At 43.7% G+C, this 23,385-nt stretch overlaps 1 protein-coding gene across 1 annotated transcript; it reads right to left on the minus strand.

Annotated features, from left to right (window-relative positions):
• Positions 1–803: 803 nt before the first annotated feature.
• LOC119291753 lies at positions 804–12,754 on the minus strand. Its single transcript, XM_037570565.1, has 17 exons — positions 11,948–12,754; positions 11,777–11,818; positions 11,046–11,243; positions 9,693–9,776; positions 9,491–9,550; positions 9,159–9,203; positions 8,860–9,059; positions 8,228–8,734; positions 7,923–8,019; positions 7,493–7,588; positions 7,203–7,265; positions 7,026–7,100; positions 6,271–6,321; positions 5,378–5,512; positions 5,096–5,203; positions 4,917–4,982; positions 804–2,507 (listed from the first exon to the last, which is right to left on the minus strand). Exons 1-17 carry the CDS (start codon positions 12,641–12,643, stop codon positions 804–806), a joined length of 4,227 nt encoding a protein of 1,408 aa, XP_037426462.1. The 5' UTR covers positions 12,644–12,754.
• Positions 12,755–23,385: the final 10,631 nt, after the last annotated feature.

Below are 23,385 nucleotides of genomic sequence, written 5' to 3' on the forward strand. Positions count from 1 at the left end.
AACTATCAAGGTCCACCCAGTGTTTCATGTCTCCTTGCTCAAGAAAGTCCTTACTCCTGACTGCGAGGTACTGTCGCAACTCCCTTCACCTGATGATCAGTTCCAATGTCCCGAGCAAATCCTGCAACAACGGGTCTTACGGCGTGGATCTGACTCCATAGTCCAAGTACTGGTCAAGTGGAGTGATGCACATGTGGACATGGCTACTTGGGAAGACAAGGTGACGTTGCAACAAAAATTCCCGAGAGCACCGGCTTGGGGGCAAGTTGTTTCTAAGGGAGGAGGGATTGTCAGCGATCAAGATGGGCGCCAAGACGCAGTTCAAACCAGCGCGTGGTCCAAGAGGCAGCCTCGCTTACCCGCTCAGCTGGCTGGGCCGAAATGGGCCTAACTGGTTGTACTTATACTGTAGACGGCTGGTAGGAAAGGTAGGCGGCTGGCAAACGGCTAGTTTGTAATGCGAGAGTAGATGATGTGAGAGAGTGGTTCGTCCTCCTCTCCTCCGATCCCCTTCCTTGTAAGCGAATTCCGCCATGGTGAATGCAATTTGAGATTGAGACCTCACAGATGATTAGTTGTGTTAATCCAATTAGCTTTTTTATGGCGGTCTATTATAAATAAATTGATATTACATTGATTGTACAGTTAACATGCCACACATTATATTTTTACAGAATGCACTACTCTAGTATGAGTAGCGTGAGATGATACACGATGAGTAACAAATCATAATGTATAGAAAGAAGAACAGTACAACAGATAGCAATCTGCAGTATACAGTAAATATGTGGTAGTTTGAGGGCTTAATTCCAGCCCTTGTTCATCAGCTCCAACGCTGACTTGACGACGGAACAGACGCTGGTGTCGCGGCGGCTGAGCCCGACGCTGCCGGAGAAGACGTTGAAGCACTCCAGCTGCGAGGTGGTCATGGCCACGCTCCTCAGCTCGTTCTCCATGCCGAGCTCCACGAACAGGGCCACGTAGCGTGCGTCCGACTGCATCAATGCCATGGCAAGCTCTATGGTGTACCGTCGGGCCCGAGGCACGTCCATGGACGGGCGGCTGTAGTCCCGCAGCACCTGCACCAGCGACCTCGCCAGCACCGTGTCCACCACGCGCGCTGCGACGAGGCTCCCCCGGAGCTCCCCGGGCTCCATGAACCGGAGCATCTGCGCCGCGAGCCCGATGAAGATGTTGAGGATCTTGTCCTTCTCCACCGTGATGGACCTCAGCACCTTGGCGGCGCCGACTGTGACCCCTCTCAGAAGGAGCTGCCACTCGTCGCCGGAGTAGGAGCAGAGGTTGTGCATGATCCTCGCGGCACCGACGACGACGACGGGGTCGTTCAGCGCATCAACGAGCCGCCCGATCCTTCCGCCAAGAGCCAATATGATCGCTCCGCAGTTCTTCTTGTTCTCGAGGGCCAGCATCGCGAGCGCCTCGCCGGCCTCCACCCGGACAGCGTCCGCCTGTTGACACTCCTTCGTCGTAAACGCCGCCGGCAAGAAGGTCGTGACCAGCACGCTCACCACGTCCCCCGTCCCGCCGATGATCTCCCTGGCCTCCTCGTCCATCGCGAGGCTCGTGAGTATCTCGATGGCCAACTGGTGCAGCTCCGACTGGACCTTATTGTCGTGCCGCTGCAGGATCTCCCTGACGTTGCTCACGGTGAAGACGATGTCGGTGAGCTCCCGTCGGAGCAGCTTCCCGGTGTCCCCCGTCGTATCGGCCAGCCTCTTGACAACGCGGAGCGACTTCTTGACCGCCTTGAGCCTCATGTCCCTCGGCGAGGGCGACGCCAGCGCATGGTCGATGCTGGAGTAGGAGATGATCGTTTCGAGGAGGTCCCTGGTCTTGCCAATCTTGTCGCAGTTGTCGTGGTCTTGCGCCAGCTTATTGAGGATGGAGAGGCCGAGGATGTTGAGCTCGTCGAGGTCGGCATAAAGCAGCGACGCGACGGACTCGATGACGCCTGGAATGCCGGTGACGCGGAGCGCGACGAGCTTCCTCCCGGTGAGCATGGACACGAGGACGGCCGCCGAGCGCCGGACATCGCGCTCCGAGGAGTCCTTCCAGCTGAGCATCTCGATGAGGCGCTCGATGGTGGGCGCGGAGACGCCGATCCTGCGGAGCGTGGCTTCGGCGAAGCGGTCGGACTCGGCGAGCGCGACGAGGATGCCGGCGCCTAGGCTCTGCTCGTCGTGCGAGCCCGCGGTGATGAGGTCTTGGGCGTAGGAGACGAGGCCCATGTGGAGGCCGTCCAAGATGCTGCCGTTGAGGCAGCGCGAGTAGGAGTCGTAGAAGAAGCGGCGTACGACGACCTGGCCGTAGGCGCCGGCGAGGTTGCAGTCGTCGGCGACGCACTCGAGGAGGCGGCGGTGGCCCACCTTCCACTCCCATAGCGCCCTCTCGACAAGGAACAGCAGCGCCTCGGCGAGCGCGAGGCCGTAGAAGATGTTGAGCGCTGCGGCACGGTTGGAGCGAGCGTCCTCGGTGCCGCCGTAGTGCTGGTGGATGAGGCGGACGAGGGAGAGGGAGACGCACGCCGACGCCGAGAGCAGCTGCATCCAGAAGAAGGCGCGGACGGCGGCGCGGGCCCGGCTGGCCTGGTGGTGCTGCCACTCCAGCTCGTGGCTGCGGCCCAGGATGCGGGTGCCCTCGATGAGGAGCAGGCCCGTGATGCACCAGAAGTCGGTTGGGCTCAGGGTGATGGCGAAGCCGCCCAGCAGCACGACCGTGGCCCAGACGAAGGCCAGCGTGCCCAGCCGGCTCGCCGCCTTCTCAAGCACGGCCAGCTGCAGGGCCAGCACGGTGAGGCGGTGCTCCGGCGACGGCGGCGCGTCGCCATCGGCGGGGCTGCGGGAGCGGGTGGCGCGCGGGTTCGGCGTGGCATTGGCATTCTGAGGCTCGAACAGCGTGGGCAGCTGGTCGGGGATCTTGACGCGGATGCTCGGGTCGGCGAAGCTCGGGGTGGCGAAGCTAGCGCGACGATCCATTAGTTCCAATCCAACTGCTGTTGCTTCACTACGTATGTGTGTACTGATCGATGGTTGCACCGGCCGAGGGTGGTGGCCGTCCGGCGCCAGCTTGGTACTCCCTCCGGTCCTTTTTACTCTGCATATTAGGTTTGTCTGAAGTCAAACTCATCTAACTTTGACCAAGTTTATATAAAAAATTATTAACATTTACATAACAACACCAACATCATTAGATTTATTTTGGAATATATTTTCATATTATATTTATTAGATATCATAGATGCTAATAATTTTTAATATAAATTTGGTCAAACTTAGCTAAGTTTGATTTTCGGCAAATCCAATGTGCAGAGTAAAAAGGACCGGAGGGAGTACTATTTATAATTATAAGCGGGCATTCACAGGACAGCAATGCTGATGTTTATGCATGCATGCGATGCGAGGATGATCGGAGGCATTTTGAACGTGCTGGTTTCTTGCTTGCTTCCGTGCATGAGGGTGAGTGTCCGTTTGGGCAGATTCTGAGATGGACGCTCTCCTCCTTTTTTCTTGTTACCAGATAATATTGCTATTAAAGTAAGCGGCAGGGAGGGGACGTGCCTAATGGCCTCTAGATTATTATTATTATTTGGCTAATAACACACTAATGATCTCTTGTAGATTAATAACTGACGTATGAACTATATACAGGAGCCATTTGTAATGTGCTAAACAAACCAAATCAAACTTGGACAGCTGTCTTAAAGAGTTTTATGTCTGAAAAATTGAAATCTTGTTTCGCTCACGCTGTCATACTCTAACGACCTCCACGTTGTAGAAAACGAAAAATCATGTGGGCGAACACAGTTCTTATCAACTCCACTGGGCATGACATTTTGTGTGATCCAAAAGGTTAAGGTTGCTGCATCGCCCAGCTCTCCTGTCCAATAAGAGCAAGCGTTCTTCAGTTAGGCCCAACTCTGCTTATCCTCCTTCGGTTCCAATGCTACAATTGTCATCTCGCCTCGTTGGTTTCCAGACTCTTCTAGCTGTGATATGAAGATGCATGTTGTCGTTACAAAGTCGATATACATCATATTCACCAGGGCAGATCACAATGTCCAAGCTTTCACAATCATGGACCGTGTAACAACTCAGTGAAATCTACTCCCTTCGTAACAAAATGTAAGACGTGTATGCAAAACCAGAAAACTTCTTACATTTTGGTACAGGGAGTGCTTAAATAATTTCCCCTGCAGTATCAAAACTTGAATCTATTACTGTGCACTAGGAATTCCAACCATTGTCCGCACAACTAGATGGGAGCTGAGAACCAGGCTTACAGAGGCAAGACAGGGGTATGGGAATATATAAGCTCATTTTATTTACACGGTTCTTCTCAGTATATATATGCGCCTGGATGGCACAAAAAGGGCTGGCTTGGAACAAAACCCCAACTCTAATGCAAGTACACAACAACTACAACATTTCTATTTGGTCCGTATATACTCGTTAAGGGCATATGCATCGCATATTTTTGTGAACGAAAAGGTAGAATGCTCTCTAACTTATATGTACATCCCATTTAAAAGATTGGGTTGCATCATATTCTACTTTGGTTAACTGGGAGCATCCGATGGTTGTCTTCTTACAGTAGGAAAGCCCTACCATTCAACGGACTCGGCCACAGTCCAAACCTCTATTCTCAGTAGGTGTGCCCTGCTTTCTTTTTCCTTTTGTCCAATCAATCGAAGTTCGTGTTTTGATCTCCAGCTGAAGCAAAGCCCTGTGAATGCTCGTTTTCAAATGCGGCAAGTCGAGAATCTGATAGAACAGAGAACATCTGTGTTTCCACGAAGAGCTGGAAAACATATCAACTGCTATAAGAATATGTGGGGACAACAGTGACACATAAATATAAGAAGGAAATCACTAGGTAAAACTCGATTGACAAAAAACCTTCATGAACGGTCGATCTTTCGAGGGGAAGGAATCAATAAAACTGTCCTTCAGAAGCAAGGAAACCTGACCAGACAGAAGATCATCATCATTTAGCGCATTTTTACGGTGTTTCAAAAAGGTAAAGCACTGAAGCGGCATCATGGTGTAAAGTGCAAACAGAAGTGTATGATTCTAACCCTGTCATTATCTGATTGTACATTTGTGATGGTATTATAGCGCAATTCAGAACAAAGTGACTCCAAGTAGGTTCTCAGAACATTTAAGAACTGCCAAGATGCCTTAGCCTGCAATATCAGCCAAACAAGTACCATCTTTACCTTAAAAACTACAAACATGGAGTATAGGCAAATTTGCTGTACATGAACAGGATCTGGAAGTAAAACTTTCTTCTCGATAAAGAAATAATGGCTTCCAAAGAGGATGGAGCCGCATTCCACATAGTAAACAAAAATTAATACCTGAACTTCGTTGCATTTATACATAGGATGTTTCTTGGCCAAAGCATTCTCACATGAAAGTCTAGCATGAATTGGACTGAGATCAGAAACAAGATCCTTGTAACGTGGAAGTTGAGGCAATAAATTTGCCTTGACCTGGATTTAATAAATAAAAACTAACATTCAGTACGAATGAATCTTTTCTGCCATTACAGCACCAAATATGCTCGCATTGTAGTGTGCATAGTGTGTGATAGTATCTACTCACGAATACTACTTCATACAAGTAAAATACTGTAAATCAGACATGATCAGATCAGGAGATACTTGTTGTCATTACACAGACGTGGAATAATTAGACTGGATAGTTTATACCCCTAGAGTGGACCATGCTCATATAGTAACAAACAGAAAAAGAAAGCCTTTGTAGTTCTTGTTTATGCTGGACTCTGAAGTGATATGGCACTTGTGGGGTAAAATCAATTCCTACCTACTAATATTGACCATGTTCTCTTAAACACTTTCCTAGGGCTGATGGTTCATGTGTGAACATATCAACAATACAATAGAGAGAGAAAAAACAAAGATTCCGTTTGTTACAACGAAAGAAAGGTTCAGACAGCCTTTTCCAAAACAGTTCTAATATCAGGAAAGAACATGTCACACTTGCCTGATCTTTCTGTACATTGATTCTGACAAGACTAGACGCTTTCATCTTGATATCAGGGGGTTTATGTTGGATACCAGCCTGTAGAAGAGAACATACAATCCCTGAAAGTTTGGCTAATAGTGACTACCTACCATAACATTGGTTCAAGATTGCTAACATGCAGAAATTGGCAATTGCAGTTACTGGTAGTTCTTTGAAATAGCAGCAACCCAATAAATGAATTTCAAAGCATAGTCAAACTTACAATGAAAGGGACAGGGGCATCGATGAAATCAATCAATTTTCTTGGTAGAACCTGCAAAGCAATTGTTTGTACCTTAGAACAGAATACTGTTGGGAGACATGTATAAGCTAAAGATCTATCATTCTTTTAGTTGAACATAATCTCAACATGTATATGTTCTGGTAAAACATATAAATATGGTTGGGTAACATACGCAAATACACAAAACAATCCAGCATATTTTACTGAATTTGGTGAACATGTGAACCAACTCTTTTGAACCATTAACAATTCATCGTTTGACGAAATATCAGTGACACTTTGCGTCATAGTGAAATGTAACAAGGAGGCACACCTGCTGATCAACTTTACAAACCACAGACCTTGTTCACGATTGTCTATTTAAGTTACCAGTTTATTTGCCAAAAAAGAGTTACCAGTTTATATTCTTCAAAAAATGTCCATCTACAACTTGATTGGATAGCTTAAATAAAAGGGTGGTGGATCATTTGAAAAAAAAAATAGTATTAATGGCAACCAGACAGCCAGTAGTTTCACCAGTTTCTAGCTAACACGGTCCTTACGGCATATTGACATATAATAAGATGCAACAAAGATGAGCAGAAGAATGGACAAAACTGAGCAAAATGCAGAACAAAGCAGATGAAACCCATGCTCCCAGTCCCACCCCCAAAAAAGCTGATATACTAACATGGTATTACTAAAATCAAAACAGGATAGAAACTTCAACAGCTAGAGGATACAATATAACTTACAGGAAGCAGTAAACTTTGCCACTGGAATGGCCTAATCATCGGTATAATTGACAAAACAATTGCTGACAGTACACCCTGCAGTTAAGCATTCGAGAGAGCTGCTAGAATCAGCAGGATCAAGTATAGCATAAGACCAGAACACATTGTCACAAAGCTAAGGTACTTGAAAGACCATACCAGATTTGGGCATATTACCACAATTTGCTTCTCCAACAGAACTCCAGTGAATAATGCTAGCATCTGCAGGAGAACAGAAACAACTTTACATACACAAAGCCAACAAATGACGACAACTAATCACTTATATAATGTATAGGGGGTTATTACAGGCCTCAAAAAGGAAAAGAGAAGGGGAAAGAAGTAAGTCTCGCTGCAATCTTCTTAACAAATTCCATTGATATATGATAAATAGTAATGCAAACTCATGGAACTCCTTAACTGAACCAAAAAAGGGTAATGCAACATACACTTTCCAGAGATAAAGCACGGCAAACTGTAGCCATAGTCCATATTGATAATGCAAGTGCTTCTTCTGCAGCGACCAAGCGGGCATTCACAATGACCTAAATAAAATTGATGATTAGTGAAGGGACGAGGTGCTATAGATAGTGCCGTAAAAAGTCAATTATCTACCAGATTTGTTTCTGCCGAATTCATATCATTGTTCAAATTTGTGTCTCCTAACCCCAATGATAATAATCCAGGCCGGGAGTATTTAACAGGCTGGAGATGTTCAAGGGGTTGGAAGACAATTTCTCCTCCGCGAGGTGGCAGAGGAAGAGCATGGTAACCACAAACAATTTGTAGAGGTTCATTATTGTTTGCCTAAAATAGGAATGATCAGTATGGACAAGAGCCATCAGATGGAATTCTTCAAACTTGATATTACAGACAAACCTTAGCCCATCCCAGAACTTTGCCATCATCAACACCACTTTCATTCTTCACATTTACTTCATCGTCTTCTTCATCTGACCCAGCACCTTTGACTGAACTGTCACAAACCATAAGGATGCTTAATTAATAAGGTAAATGATGTGATAATACTGGACGTATCATAGTTCACAATGATCAATGCATCATCATTAATAAGATCCTAAAACAGATTACTTATCATTTCAGATAAATCCTAGCAGATGTGATCAACACCATAAATTGCACTCCACAATTGCAGGAATTGTTTTTCAAATTATCAGGGTTACCTGTGTAAAGACTCCATACTCTGTGTGCGTTCTAATCTTGTAGAGATAGGAGAATGCATGGACAGAAGATCTGGAGAAGTATGTCCATTCTCAGAAGTACTACTTGCTCTTCCAAAGCTATCGCAGCGGGATTCCGTGTTCTGTGATATACAATCTTCGTATTGTTGGAAACTATGTCTTCCTTCCTTCTCAGGTTCTTTTGCATAACTAGATTCTGAAGTCTCACTAGCAGATATACTTTCAGGAGAATTAGGTTCCCAACTCCTGAACAAATATGAAGGGACGTCTCTTTCTGATGCAAGTCCTGGTGAAGAAACAAGACCTGATATAGTGTCGACAGGTACAGCATATTCTGTCCAGTCATTGTATGAAAGCCCATTTGGAGATTCAAAATCCCCATCTGATTGATCTTGTAACTGTTCTCTCAAGGAACGGGGGACTGGCCCTGCCAGAGCAAATTCACTGGCAAACTGTGTTATCCTTTCAAGCCTCTCCTGTGAAATTATGCTGTTCATATAATTGACAGCCAACACACAGATCATATCTTAGTACTGAACTCGGGAGATGGAAAACTAGGAATGTTACGCATGGTTATTAGCTCAGACAAATAGAAGTATATACGTTGGACAAACCTGTTTAACATCTCATAATGTAGCTCAAAAAAAGGTACTCTTGTAAGTAAACAGTAACAACGTGGTGCAGAAACCAAGAAACGGCTTGGCTTGTAGGAAGTCTGATTTAGGGGTGAGACTGCTCCTAGTATACCAGGAGCTCTTTGAACAATTTCCTGGACATGAAGGCAAACACCATATAGTGGTGCATTGTCCGATACCTGGTGTCATCAACAACAATTAATAAGAAAAGAACAATCGAGAATACCTGAATACAACATCCAGGAATATCAAAATTTAAAATGAATAAACAAACAAACCTTTAGGAAGAAGATAAAGGACAAATCATCTCGGCACAGATGTTCCTATGTAAAAGATGCATACAAATTAGCAAGTTTGATTCAAAAGAAAGCCTCCATTAACTGGAAAGCTCAAGTTGGAACCTCGTGTGCAAGGAACCATCAAGATAAAGTTGAGAAGTATAAACAAACACTGGTCTACACTTTACACGAGAGTCATGTTCTCAACGAAAATAAGGTTAGCAGATTATTCATTGACCCTAAACAGGATTCCTAAATACCACAGGTGGGCGGTAAGACGAAAAACTGCCAATATAAGGAGGTTTCCCAAATCTAATACAACTAATTTTCACCTGCCCAAATATCACTTCATTCAGATCACTCATGGAAGGAGTCCTCTCGACTAAGCGAGCCTGAAATTTTGGATTAAAAAGAATCAAGAAAATTGCAGCACAGCATATCTAAAAGGATTAAAACAAAGAGAGAAGGGAAAGAACTTTCTTAAAGAAGCCAATAGGAGCAGTACAAATTCAGCAAGAACATTATTTATCTAACCTTTACACCTTCAGGAAAACAGAATGAGGGTAAATCAGCCTCTCTAATATCCTCTTTCTTTCCAGGTGGATATTTGAAAAGAATCTGCAAGTAAAAAAGGGAAAAGGTAGATCAGAGATGATTTATCAGAACAGGCAAGTGAGTCTACAATCTAGAGGCCAAGCTCCTAGAGAAATCAGGATTAAAGTTTGTTGTCTGTCCCAGTGTAAACTAGGATACTGAAGTTTCCAGAGCTTAGCTATCAAGGCTTTACAAGATGGAAACCAATATTACTGTCAACGAACCAGGCTTACAAGATGATGACACACAGGGTAGGCGTCAGGCCCTAGGCAGCCCAGGCCGCCGCCTGGGGCATGACCAAGAAACTCAGGGTTGACTGTAGATACAGTATTTCCTGTAGCACACTGTAGCGCATGTGCCTATAGGGCTGGCCTGGGCGTGACCTCAGCCTGGCTCCGCTACTGGTGACACAGATACTGAAAGTACATGTGCGGACCTTCAGATGAACTTGAAATGAAATTTGTGATAAGGAGAAATTAAGCTTGTTACTCTGGGATTATTTTCAAATGATCTGAAATTTCATCCAGATCATGATTCTTACTCCTATGAAAAGAATTAACCACAAGTATGCAGAGCCAACTCACACAAGCACAACAGTTCAGCACTCAATTGAGAACACACAGTTGTTTATCCTCTCTCCCTACCCAAAAAGAATAGCCACCGACCATTGATCCAAAGTGCAATTTACTCTAAGCAAAATGCCCACAAGCTGCATCCATTAAAAAAAGGTAGTACATTCAGTTTCTTTAAAGAACGGTTATTGCGTGCTTTTTGGTATTACCATGCTGCAGACATATAGGGGTGCTCTATAAGCTTTTTCATGCTATGGGAAACATATAGTAACATTAATGCACAAAAAGAACTTGTTATGGTAAATAACTTTGCATGCATTATCAATAAATATAGTTATAATTGATTACTGCTCGAACCTTGGAGATAATTAATATGTATCCTTTGTTATGCTGTGAGTAAATAAATTTATGGATGGATGAACAGTGGTCCTATGTAAATATGACATGATCCAGCTACCTAACCAATTGGCTCAAACACCTCTCTTATGTTTTGTTTTGTTTTTGCAGAGTCTCTTATGTTAATGTTAAGTATGCCCTAATGTACAGAAAACCAAAAGACAAATATAAGAGGATAGCTAACTACAAAGAATCATCTAGAGATGATGAGTGTATTCTCAGCTAAATTTTGATTTAACACACAACATTTGCGAAATAGACAGGGCTGAAATAGAGAATTTTCCCTAAAGCAGAAGAACACCTAGTAGTCAACAAAGCACCCTACCTGTGGTTCCATGGTTGGTATTGGTCCATGGTACTGAATTTTACTAAGATCAACAACCTCTGAGCATGCTACATTAGACTCCCAAGCTTTCTTTTTTGCAAAAGCATCCTCAACTACTGCAACATTTGCATAAGAATGGAGTCCAACTACGAAAAAATGTTCAAAGAGTGATGATGGTTCCTTCAATTGATTCTGATCCTGCAAGAGACGTAAAAATAGCTTTTAAAGGGGAAAGTTCATGGTAAGTACAGATAAAAACTGCAAGAGAAACTAAAGGAGCAGGTGAATGTAGCTAAGTCTCAAAGCCCTCTCTATAAACTTAAAAGTGCGGGAGAAATTCCACACACTACCAGGAAAGCACTCTTGTAGTTGGACATATGCTCTCAAGAAAACATACTTGGGCATATTTAGCAATTAAATCCAAGCAGTAAGAGATAACTTCACTTTGGCTGCTCCGCAATCACACACTCAAATACCTCAAAGATAGTCTGTTCATGGTATGCCAAATGTCCCAAGAGAATGAAAAGCATAGTCACGCATCAACTGCCTTGCTAAGAGTATGCAAAATTTCTCCAATGCGGCCCCAAACAATAAAGTACGGTATAGTAATTCGATCATCTGCTTACCAACCTGACTAGTGACTGTTGCTGAACCGTATATAACAAACAGTGAAAATATGAAAAGGAAGTGTTAGAACTCCATCTGTCAGCTGCTATTTCACATCTTCTTACAGTGTGAACCTGCCCATTTCTAAGTACGCGAAGACTGTCGAGCTAGTTGCATTGATTTACCACTTAAGCTATCATTTATGTATGAAGATCACCCGGCTACACAAAAGTTGCATCCGAACGAACGCACAAGTATATGATGAGCAGGATTGAACAAAACAGCAGTCAGCGTACCCGCACCTTGGCGTGGACTTGATACCACTGCCGCTTCTGGTTCGCCATAGCCTCAATGTTCACGGTAGTGCGCAGCAACTGCTCCCTGGGGCTCCTCTCGGCGTCTCCTCCACCTCCGACGGGCCCCCACTTCCACGCGCGCTGCATCTGCTGCCGGAACCGCTGGAAGCTGCTGGTCCGCACGTGCCTCGCGTGCGGCCTGATCTGCGGCGCAGGCGACGACGGGGGCCTGGGCGAAGGCGGTGCCGACGAGGACATGGACCTCGAGTCCTCCATCCCTGGCGAGCCTGCTGCCCCCGACGGGGCCACCCAATTCCCCTCCTGCTGCTCCGCGCCCCTCGCGCGCTGCCCCAACGGCGAGGCGCTGCCCTCTCGCGATTCGGAAACCGAAGGCGACCACCCCGCGCCGTCAATCCCCGTATGCCCCGACGCGCCCGACGCCGGAGGTGACTCGTACGCTTCCTCCTCCTCGTCCGCGGCCCCCGCCTCGTGGCGGTGCGGTATCGACACCGACATCGACGGCGACGACGACGACGGTGCGGCCTCGCCCTCGCGCCATGTCACCGGGTGCGCGGAGGCGGTCGGCGACACGTCCACCGCATCCTCGAACAGCTCCGCCTCCCGCACCTCCTCCTCCGCCAGCCTGAGCGGCTCCGGCTCCGGCGTCGGCGTGGCGGGGCCGCCGGGGAGCGCCATACGCGCCGCGCGATCGGAGCACGGGCTACGACTCGCGCGCAATTGAATGCCGGGGATCAAACCAAACGGAAGGGGGAGGGGAAGAGGACGAGATCGTAGAGAGAATTAATAATAAATGGTAAAAACAGAAACGAAAATGGAAAAGAAAATAGCCCGATGGAAAGGTAACCGGGAACGGGAACGGGAACGGGAACGGGGGTCACGTGGACGGTGGGCGAGCGAGGAGGCCCACCTGGCAGGTCTGCTCTTTGTAAGGCTTGTCTCGCTGACATGTGGGTTCACAATACGGCCGCATCACGTGAGATTTTGCACACACTGTTATACACCAACGAAGCCAAAAGGCATGTTCAAAAAAAAAAGGAAGCCAAAAGGCACGAACCTTTTCCGGTGTGAGCTTCGTTCGAGCTTTTTCTTTATTTTATTTATTTCGAAATAGCTCAACGTGAGAGCAAGTTGTGCCTATGTTTCCATTTCAAAAAAAAGAACATGGGCCTTCACCTCCATCTTGAGACAAAAGGAGAAAAAACCTCACATTCATCTTAAAAAAACTTCCTCACTTAGCCAACCAGCAAGTGACATGTGGCAAATTGTACGCTTGTTTTCATCTTAAAAAAGCACATGGGTCTTCACCTCCATCTCAGAAAAAGAAGTCGCATGCTCATCTTTAAAAAAAGAAAAAATATCTCAGGAAAAAACCTCAACTCCATAGAAAAGAGAAAAGAAAAATAAAAAGTTCCCACTGCACCAACCAGCGGGCGCCACTTGGCATAGCCCAGCGTTGTTCCTTTCTTTCTCGAAAAGAACCCTCGCCTCTATTTAAACAAAGAAAAAGAAAATGTTTCGCTCATAGCCAACCAGCGGGCGCCACTTGGCATAGCCCAGCGCGGGCCCTTTCTTTCTCTGTCGTGGGTTTAATGTGTGAATTTGGTTTTTTTTAAGGTGCACTTTTGAATTTGACAATCTCATGTTAGTCTCGAATTTGGATTATTTTTTGCGTGCTCAAATTCTCAGAGCTCAATATTATCTCGCCAAAGAGCATAGCTGAAAAGTAGAGATAAAGTATATTAAAGCATCTCCAACGCGGACCCTTATTTTCTTTGCTATGTGTGTGAATAGAACGATTCGAACACTTTTAGACCTTTATTGCTATCTCTCATTTCAGTTGAAGAAAAATGTGTCCTCATTTGTCCGCGGACTGGACTGCACGTCTGAAATGCACAACTCTATCCACAAATTGAGGGGAAGAATAAGGGAGTCTGGACAATCCGCCCGACCCGCTATCGGTCGAGCCACACCTTCCCATAGCACACATCTTCTCGCTCGACTCTTTCTCCTCAGTCACAATCCACAGCCAAAAATAAGGGATACTGTTGGAGGGCCTCCGCCCAGCCAACCGTCCGTGAACGAAGTGGGTGTAGGCTGTGCTAGAGATTTTTTATTCTGCATAACTAAACGATCAATGACAATTGCCAAGGATGTGAAACATGGGACTCTGGAGACCATAGTGATAAGATGCTACTCTATAAATACACCAATAGTATACAAATAATTTTGAATATTAATAGTTGGATAAAGCTAGTCCAATGTTATATAGCTTGCAAATTAAAGCACGATTACTCGTTTGCTGTCATCTTCACTTCATAGATTATATCACATCTACACTACAAAAAAATACACTTCCGTGATGATACGTGTTTGTCACAGTAGGTCGCGTTTTTTGTCATGCATGTACATCCATGACGATTTTATGACAGAATCAAGATAGTCATACCTGTGATGTCGTAGAAGTGTTCCATGACATTACCAAAATTATCATCACGGAAGTGTCCACTTCCATGACGATAAATTGCGCGTCACAGAAGTGCTTTCGTCAAGGGTGACCGACACGTGGCATCCACCATAACGGAACATCGTTAAGCTATCGGGTCGGGTTTTGGATCTGATAACCCGTTAACAGCCCCGACCAATGGGGATTTTCCACGTGTAAAATCATCATTGGCTGGAGAAAACATGTGTCGGCTCACCTTTGGGACAGATGTCATCCACTCATTGGACCAAAGGCGGCTATGATACGGCGACACGTGTCACGGCCCAACAGAGGCCCATTCCTGTTAAAAGGTCGGCCCGTTTGACTTGGTCAAAAGGTGGCGGGCCGGCCCACGGAAAGCCTGTTAACGGCCTGTTCGCATATAGCCCATTTACAGCCCGCTAACCTAGGGACCGTTACACCCTATCCGAATTAGGCCCAGTAGCGTCATCTGGGCCGTCCAATATCATTCAACCCGTTTTAACTTCTGGCCCATGTGTGGCCCATGACTTCTTTCGGCCCATATGAGGACATTTGTAACTCTTGGCCCATTAACGGCCTGTGGTGAAACTGGCCCGTAATGAACAGTGTATCACTTTATACCCATTAACGACCCATTATTCCATTGGGCTGTTTCCAGCCCAAGTTATCTTTCGGCCTTCTCAGGGCCCATTGATTCTTGGGCTCATTTGCAGCATTCGGTTACATACGGCCCGTTACTATCATTTTCTGCTTGTGGGCCAAATTCAGCTCGTCGTTACAGTCAGCCCGTTTGCGGACCGTTAATACATTGGGTCGTTTTCATGTAAAAAACCGGTTGGGCTGTTTTCATAGAGTTATCAAATACGGCCTATTAACGGCCCGTTATGGTCCACGAATAGTACGGCCCATGATTGGCGAAATGATGATACGCCCCGTAGAAGGCCCATGGATCCTACGGCTCGTATGAGGCCCATGGATAGTACGGCCCGTAGAAGGCCCATGGATCGTACGGCCCGTAGAAGGCCCATGGACCCTACGGCCCATAGAAGGCCAATGGACCCTATGGCCCGTATAGAAGGCCCATGGATCCTACGGTCGGACGAAGGCCCATGGATCATACGGCCTGCAGGAGGCCCATGGTTACAATAGTCCGTGTGTTGCCATGATTATTTTGGCCTAGTTACCAAAAATAGGCTATTGTGGCCACTAGAAAAAAACAGAAAAAGAACAGCAGTGACTACAAGCAAACAACTAAACAAGACAATAAGGAAATAAATAAGCAAGCAATTAATGCTAGCCTATTACCCCTATTACACATATTACATCCACTGGGTATCAAAGTTCGCCACCAGTGCAAATATACGGGAACAAAGCAGCACATTACATACATTGGCCGTCAAAATTGGCCACCAGTGCAAATAAACGCGGTAGCAAAACAAGAGCATAACTGAAACAACTTCAGAAGAGCTCAAGAAACGTTATCCTGGGTATACACCATGCTGGCAATAAGCTTAGCAAGCTGATTAGCTTTGTCCTGTTTGGCGCTAAAATCCTCCAACGCTTGCTGTTGCAGTAGAAAGTATGCATCTGAATGCTCCAGGGACTTCCGCAGTCCTTCCGCTTCTTGTCGCAGCACAGCTGATCGATGTCTTTCAGCTTGTAGTTGAGACTCAAGAAACCGAACTGATTCAAATAGTGAGTTTGAATAGTTTGTGCAAGCGGTAGTGGCCAGTAACTCGAACACTAAACCAAGACAGGACTTTGGGGTTGTCTCACTGTCTTCAAGATAGTCTTCCTTAGCTGTTTTATCAGCTTTGTTGGAGACCAACAAGGATGTGTCACTATCCTAAACCTTATCTGCATTACTTCCTTTACCATTGCTTAATAAGGCACTCTTCCCCAATATTCTGTCAGCATTCTAAAAGAAGAAACAAGAAGACACATAACAAGTTTAGCATGTACTAGTATATGAAACTCATTTCGGTGAACCAGTTCAGTAGTAAGGTGGATGATGTCTACTACACAACCTTCTTCTTGTAGACGTTGTTGGGCCTGCAAGTGCACAGGTTTGTAGGACAGTAGCAAATTTCCCTCAAGTGGATGACCTAAGGTTTATCAATCCGTAGGAGGCATAGGATGAAGATGGTCTCTCTCAAACAACCCTGCAACCAAATAACAAAAAGTCTCTTGTGTCCCCAACACACCCAGTACAATGGTAAATTGTATAGGTGCACTAGTTCGGCGAAGAGATGAAGATACAAGTGCAAAATAGATAGTAGATATAGGTTTTTGTAATCTGAAATAATAAAAACAGAAAGGTAGCGAGCGGTAAAAGTGAGCGTAAACGGTATTGCAATGATAGGAAACAAGGCCTAGGGTTCATACTTTCACTAGTGTAAGTTCTCTCAACAATAATAACATAGATAGAACATATGACAAGCCCTCAACATGCAACAAAGAGTCACTCCAAAGACACTAATAGCGGAGAACAAACGTAGAGATTATGGTCGGGTACGAAACCACCACAAAGTTATTCTTTCGGATCGATCTATAAAAGAGTTCGTACTAGAATAACACCTTAAGACACAAATCAACCAAAACCCTAATGTCACCTAGATACTCCATTGTCACCTCAAGTATCCGTGGGCATGATTATACGATATGCATCACACAATCTCAGATTCATCCAACCAACATAAAAGTACTTCAAAGATTGCCCAAAGTCTCTACCGGAGAGTCAAGAACGTGTGCCAACCCCTATGCATAGGTTCCCAATTGTCAACGAAACCCGCAAGTTGATCACCAAAACATACATCAAGTGGATCAATAGAATAACCCATTGTCACCATGGTTATCCCACGCAAGACATACATCAAGTGTTCATAAAAGACTCAATCCGATAAGATAACTTCAAAAGGGGAAACTCAATTCATCACAAGAGAGTAGAGGGGGAGAAGCATCATAAGATCCAACTACAATAGCAAAGCTCGGGATACATCAAGATCGTGCCATAGAGGAACACGAGAGAGAACACAATAGAGAGAGAGATCAAACACATAGCTACTGGTACATACCCTCAGCCCCGAGGGTGAACTACTCCCTCCTCGTCATGGATAGCGCCGGGATGATGAAGATGGCCTCCGGTGATGGGATCCCCCTCCGGCAGGGTGCCGGAACAGGGTCCCGATTGGTTTTTGGTGGCTACAGAGGCTTGCGGCGGCGGAACTCCCGATCTATTTTCTGTTCTGGAAGTTTTAGGGTACGTAGGTATATATGGGTGCAGGGGGTACGTCGGTGGATCTCTGGGCTGCTCACGAGGTAGGGGGTGTGCCCAGGGGGGGCGCGCCCTCCACCCTCGTGGGCAGCCCTAGACTCCCCTGGCGTGCACTCCAATCCCATCAGGTTGGTTTCCTTCGAAAATTAACTTCTCCAGTTGATTTCGTTCCGTTTTGACTCCGTCTGATATTCCTTTTCCTCGAAACACTGAAATAGGCATAAAACAGCAAATCTGGGTTTGGGCTCCGGTTAATAGGTTAGTCCCAAAAATAATATAAAAGTGGATAATAAAGCCCAATATTGCCTAAAACAGTAGATAAAAGTAGCATGGAGCAATCAAAAATTATAGATATGTTGGAGACGTATCAAGCATCCCCAAGCTTAATTCTTGCTCGTCCTTGAGTAGGTAAATGATAAAAAAGAATGTTTGATGCGGAGTGATACGTTGGCGTAATGTCAATGTAAATCTTCTTAATTGTGATATGAATATTCAGATCCGAAATATTCAAGACAAAAGTTCATATTGACACAAAGAATAATAATACTTCAAGCATACTAATCAAAGCAATCATGTCTTCTCAAAATAACATGGCAAAAGAAAGTTCATCCCTACAAAAGCATATAGTTAGGCTATGCTTCATTTTCGTCACACAAAGATGTTCCCAACTTCTATACCCTCGATGACAAGCCAAGCAATTGTTTCATACTTAAATAATCTCAAACTTTTTCAACCTTCACGCAATACATGAGCGTGAGCCATGGATATAGCACTATGGGTGGAATAGAATATGATGATGGGGATTGTGTGGAGAAGACAAAAAAGGAGAAAGTCTCACGTTGCCGAGGCTTAATCAACGGGCTATGAAGATGCCTATCAATTGATGCCAACATGAGGAGTAGGAATTGCCATGCAACAGATGCACTAGAGCTATGAATGCTCAACAAAAGAAAACTAGTGGGTGTGCATCCAACTTGCTTGCTCACGAAGACCTAGGGCATTTGAGGAAGCCCATTGTAGGAATATACAAGCCAAGTTCTATAATGAAAAATTCCCACTAGTATAAAAAGACAACTTATGAGACTCACTACATGAGGAACAAGGTGCTACTTTGAAGCACAACATATGAGACTCACTACATGAAGAACAAGGTGCTACTTTGAAGCACAAGTGTGGAAAAAGAGATAGTAGCATTGCCCTTATATATATATATATATATTCTTTTTTGGGCCTTTCTTTTTTTCTTTTGGCCTTTCTCTTTTTTTTGGATTGGGCAATGCTCTAATAATGATGATCATCACACTTCTATTGATTACAACATAAGGATTACAACTCGAAACTTAGAACAAGATATGACTCTATATGAATGCCTCCGGCGATGTACCGGGATGGTGCAATGAATCAAGAGTGACATGTATGAAAAATTAATGCATGGTGGCTTTGCCACAAATAGGATGTCAACTACATGATCATGCAATGGCAATATGACAGAATTAATGTATGTCATGATGATAATGAACGGAACTGTGGAAAGTTGCATGGCAATATATCTCGGAATGGCTATGGAAATGCCATGATAGGTAGGTATGGTGGCTGTTTTGAGGAAGATATAAGGAGGTTTATGTGTGATAGAGCGTATCGTATCACGGGGTTTGGATGCACCGGCGAAGTTTGCACCAACTCTCAAGGTGAGAAAGGGCAATGCACGGTACCGAAGAGGCTAGCAATGGCGGAAAGGTAAGAGTGCGTATAATCCATGGACTCAACATTAGTCAAAAGAACTCATATACTTATTGCAAAGATTTAGAAGTCATCAAAAATCAAGTACTACGCGCATGCTCCTAGGGGGATAGATTGGTAGGAAAAGACCATCGCTCGTCCCCGACCGCCACTCATAAGGATGCACAAGCCAGGTACACTTCATGTTTCAAATTTGTTACACAACTTTAACCATACATGCATGCTACGGGACTTACAAACTTCAACACAAGAATTTCTCAAATTCAGAATCACCCAACTAGCATGACTTTGATATTATCACCTCCATATCTCAAAACAATTATCAAGCATAAAAATTATCTTAGTATTCAATTCACTCAAAAGAAAGTTTCACATATCTTGAACACCAAGTATATTAACATTAAGCAAATTACCATGCTATTAAAGACTCTCAAAATAATATAAGTGAAGCATGAGAGTTCATCTATTTCTTCAAAATAAAACTATCACCATGCTCTAAAAGATATAAGTGAAGCACTAGAGCAAACAACAAACTACTCCAAAAGATATAAGTGAAGCATATAGAGTATTCTAGCAAATTCTAATTTGTGTATAGCTCTCCCTCATTAAAGGATTCAGATCTTTGTATTGTATTCAAACAGCAAGCAAAGCTAAAGAAAACTACAATGCAAGGATAGCACAACTCATGTGAAGAAGCAAAAACTTAGGCTCAACCTATACTAATCGATAGTTGTTGAAGAAGAAAGGTGGGATGCCTACCGGGGCATCCCCAAGCTTAGATGCTTGAGACTTCTTGAAATATTATCTTGGGGTGCCTTGGTCATCCCCAAGCTTGAACTTTTGTGTCTTCTTAATTCCTCTCATATCATGGTTTCTCGTTTTATCAAAAGCTTCATTCACAACAAACTCAACAAGAACTCGTGAGATAGGTTAGTATAAACCAATGCAAAACCTTATCATTTTCTACTGTAACAAATCACTAAAATTATTATACAACATTGAATACTAAATGCCTCTGTATATTTAATACTCCTATCCTCAAATAGAATCATTAAACAAGCAAACATATGCAAACAATGCAACCATAACAGCAATCTGCCAAAACAGTACAGTCTGTAAAGAATGCAAGAGTATCAATACTTCCCTGACCCCAAAAATTATGAACTAAAATTCCCACTGTAATAAATTTATCAGAGCTTAATATGAAAAAAGATTCAACGTTAGACCGTGCTCTGACTTTTCTAGGGAATTTTTGCAACAGCGGTAAACTTTCTGTTTTCAAACAGCAACATGCAAACTAGCAAAATAAGCATGGCAAAGGCTATCCTTGACTTTTTTATTGAAACTAAAGATGCAAAACACTATTCTAACTAAAATCAAACAAAAACTAACAAAATAAAATGACGCTCCAAGCAAAACACATATCATGTGGTGAATAAAAATATAGCTCCAAGTAAAGTTACCGATGAACGAAGACGAAAGAGGGGATGCCTTCCGGGGCATATCCAAGCTTAGTTGCTTGGTTGTCCTTGAATAATACCTTGGGGTGCCTTGGGCATCCCCAAGCTTAGGCTCTTGCCACTCCTTATTCCATAGTCCATCGAATCCTTACCCAAAACTTGAAAACTTCAACCACACAAAACTCAAAACAAAACTCGTAAGCTCCGTTAGTATAAGAAAATAAAACCACCACTTAGGTACTATAATGAACTCATTCTAAATTCATATTGGTGTAATATATACGGTACTCCAACTTATCTATGGTTCATACCCTCCGATACTACTCATAGATTCATCAAAATAAGCAAACAACACATAGAAAACAGAATCTGTAAAAAAAACAGAACAGTCTGTAGTAATCTGTATAAAACGTATACTTCTGGAACCCCAAAAATTATGAAATAAATTACTGAACCCGAGAAATTTGTCTATTAATCATCTGCAAAAATAATCAACCTAAAATCACTCTCCAGTAAAAATGGCAGCTATTCTCGTGAGCGCAAAAGTTTCTGTTTTTCACAGCAAGATCACCTAAACTTCACCCAAGTCTTCCCAAAGGTTCTACTTGGCACTTTATTGAAACAAAAGCTATAAAACATGATTACTACAGTAGCATAATCATGTGGGCACACAAAAACAGTAAGGATAAATATTGGGTTGTCTCCCAACAAGCGCTTTTCTTTAATGCCTTTTAGCTAGGCATGATGATGACAATGATGCTCACATAAAAGATAAGAATTGAAACATAACGAGAGCATCATGAAGCATATGACTAGCACATTTAAGTCTAACCCACTTCCTATGCATAGGGATTTTGTGAGCAAACAACTTATGGGAACAATAATCAACTAGCATATGATGGCACAACAAGCACAACTTCAAGATTTTAAGCACATAGAGAGGAAACTTGACATTATTGCAATTCCTACAAGCATATGTTCCTCCCTCATAATAATTTTCAATAGCATCATGAATGAATTCATATAACCAGCACCTAAAACATTCTTTTCATGATCTACAAGCATAGAAATTTTTCTACTCTCCATATAAACAAACTTCTTCTTTATAGCATACGTATCATCACAATAATCATCATAAATAGGAGGCATGCTTTCATCATAGTAAAATTGCTCATCAAAGCTTGGGGGACAAAATATATCATATTCATCAAACATAGCTTCCCCAAGCTTGTGGCTTTGCATATCATTAGCATCATGGATATTCGAGGAATTCATACTAACAACATCGCAATCATGCTCATCATACAAAGATTTAGTGCCAAACATTTTATAGATTTCTTCTTCTAGCACTTGAGCACAATTTTCCTTTCCATCATACTCACGAAAGATATTAAAAAGGTGAAGCATATGAGACAAACTCAACTCCATTTTTTTGGTAGTTTTCTTTTATAAACTAGACTAGTGCTAAAACAAGAAACAAAAAAATTCGATTGCAAGATCTAAAGATATACCTTCACTTACCTAGCCTCCCCGACAACGGCGACAGAAAAGAGCTTGATGTCTACTACACAACCTTCTTCTTGTAGACGTTGTTGGGCCTGCAAGTGCACAGGTTTGTAGGACAGTAGCAAATTTCCCTCAAGTGGATGACCTAAGGTTTATCAATCCGTAGGAGGCGTAGGATGAAGATGGTCTCTCTCAAACAACCCTGCAACCAAATAACAAAAAGTCTCTTGTGTCCCCAACACACCCAGTACAATGGTAAATTGTATAGGTGCACTAGTTCGGCGAAGAGATGAAGATACAAGTGCAAAATAGATAGTAGATATAGGTTTTTGTAATCTGAAATAATAAAAACAGAAAGGTAGCGAGCGGCAAAAGTGAGCGTAAACGGTATTGCAATGATAGGAAACAAGGCCTAGGGTTCATACTTTCACTAGTGTAAGTTCTCTCAACAATAATAACATAGATAGAACATATGACAAGCCCTCAACATGCAACAAAGAGTCACTCCAAAGACACTAATAGCGGAGAACAAACATAGAGATTATGGTCGGGTACGAAACCACCACAAAGTTATTCTTTCGGATCGATCTATAAAAGAGTTCGTACTAGAATAACACCTTAAGACACAAATCAACCAAAACCCTAATGTCACCTAGATACTCCATTGTCACCTCAAGTATCTATGGACATGATTATATGATATGCATCACACAATCTCAGATTCATCCAACCAACATAAAAGTACTTCAAAGAGTCCCCCAAAGTCTCTACCGCAGAGTCAAGAACGTGTGCCAACCCCTATGCATAGGTTCCCAATTGTCACGAAACCCGCAAGTTGATCACCAAAACATACATCAAGTGGATCAATAGAATAACCCATTGTCACCACGGGTTTCCCATGCAAGACATACGTCAAGTGTTCATAAAAGACTCAATCCGATAAGATAACTTCAAAAGGGGAAACTCAATTCAT

The sequence above is a fragment of the Triticum dicoccoides genome, chromosome 4B (genome assembly GCF_002162155.2).
Source record: "Triticum dicoccoides isolate Atlit2015 ecotype Zavitan chromosome 4B, WEW_v2.0, whole genome shotgun sequence".
Classification (NCBI taxonomy): Eukaryota; Viridiplantae; Streptophyta; class Magnoliopsida; order Poales; family Poaceae; genus Triticum; species Triticum dicoccoides.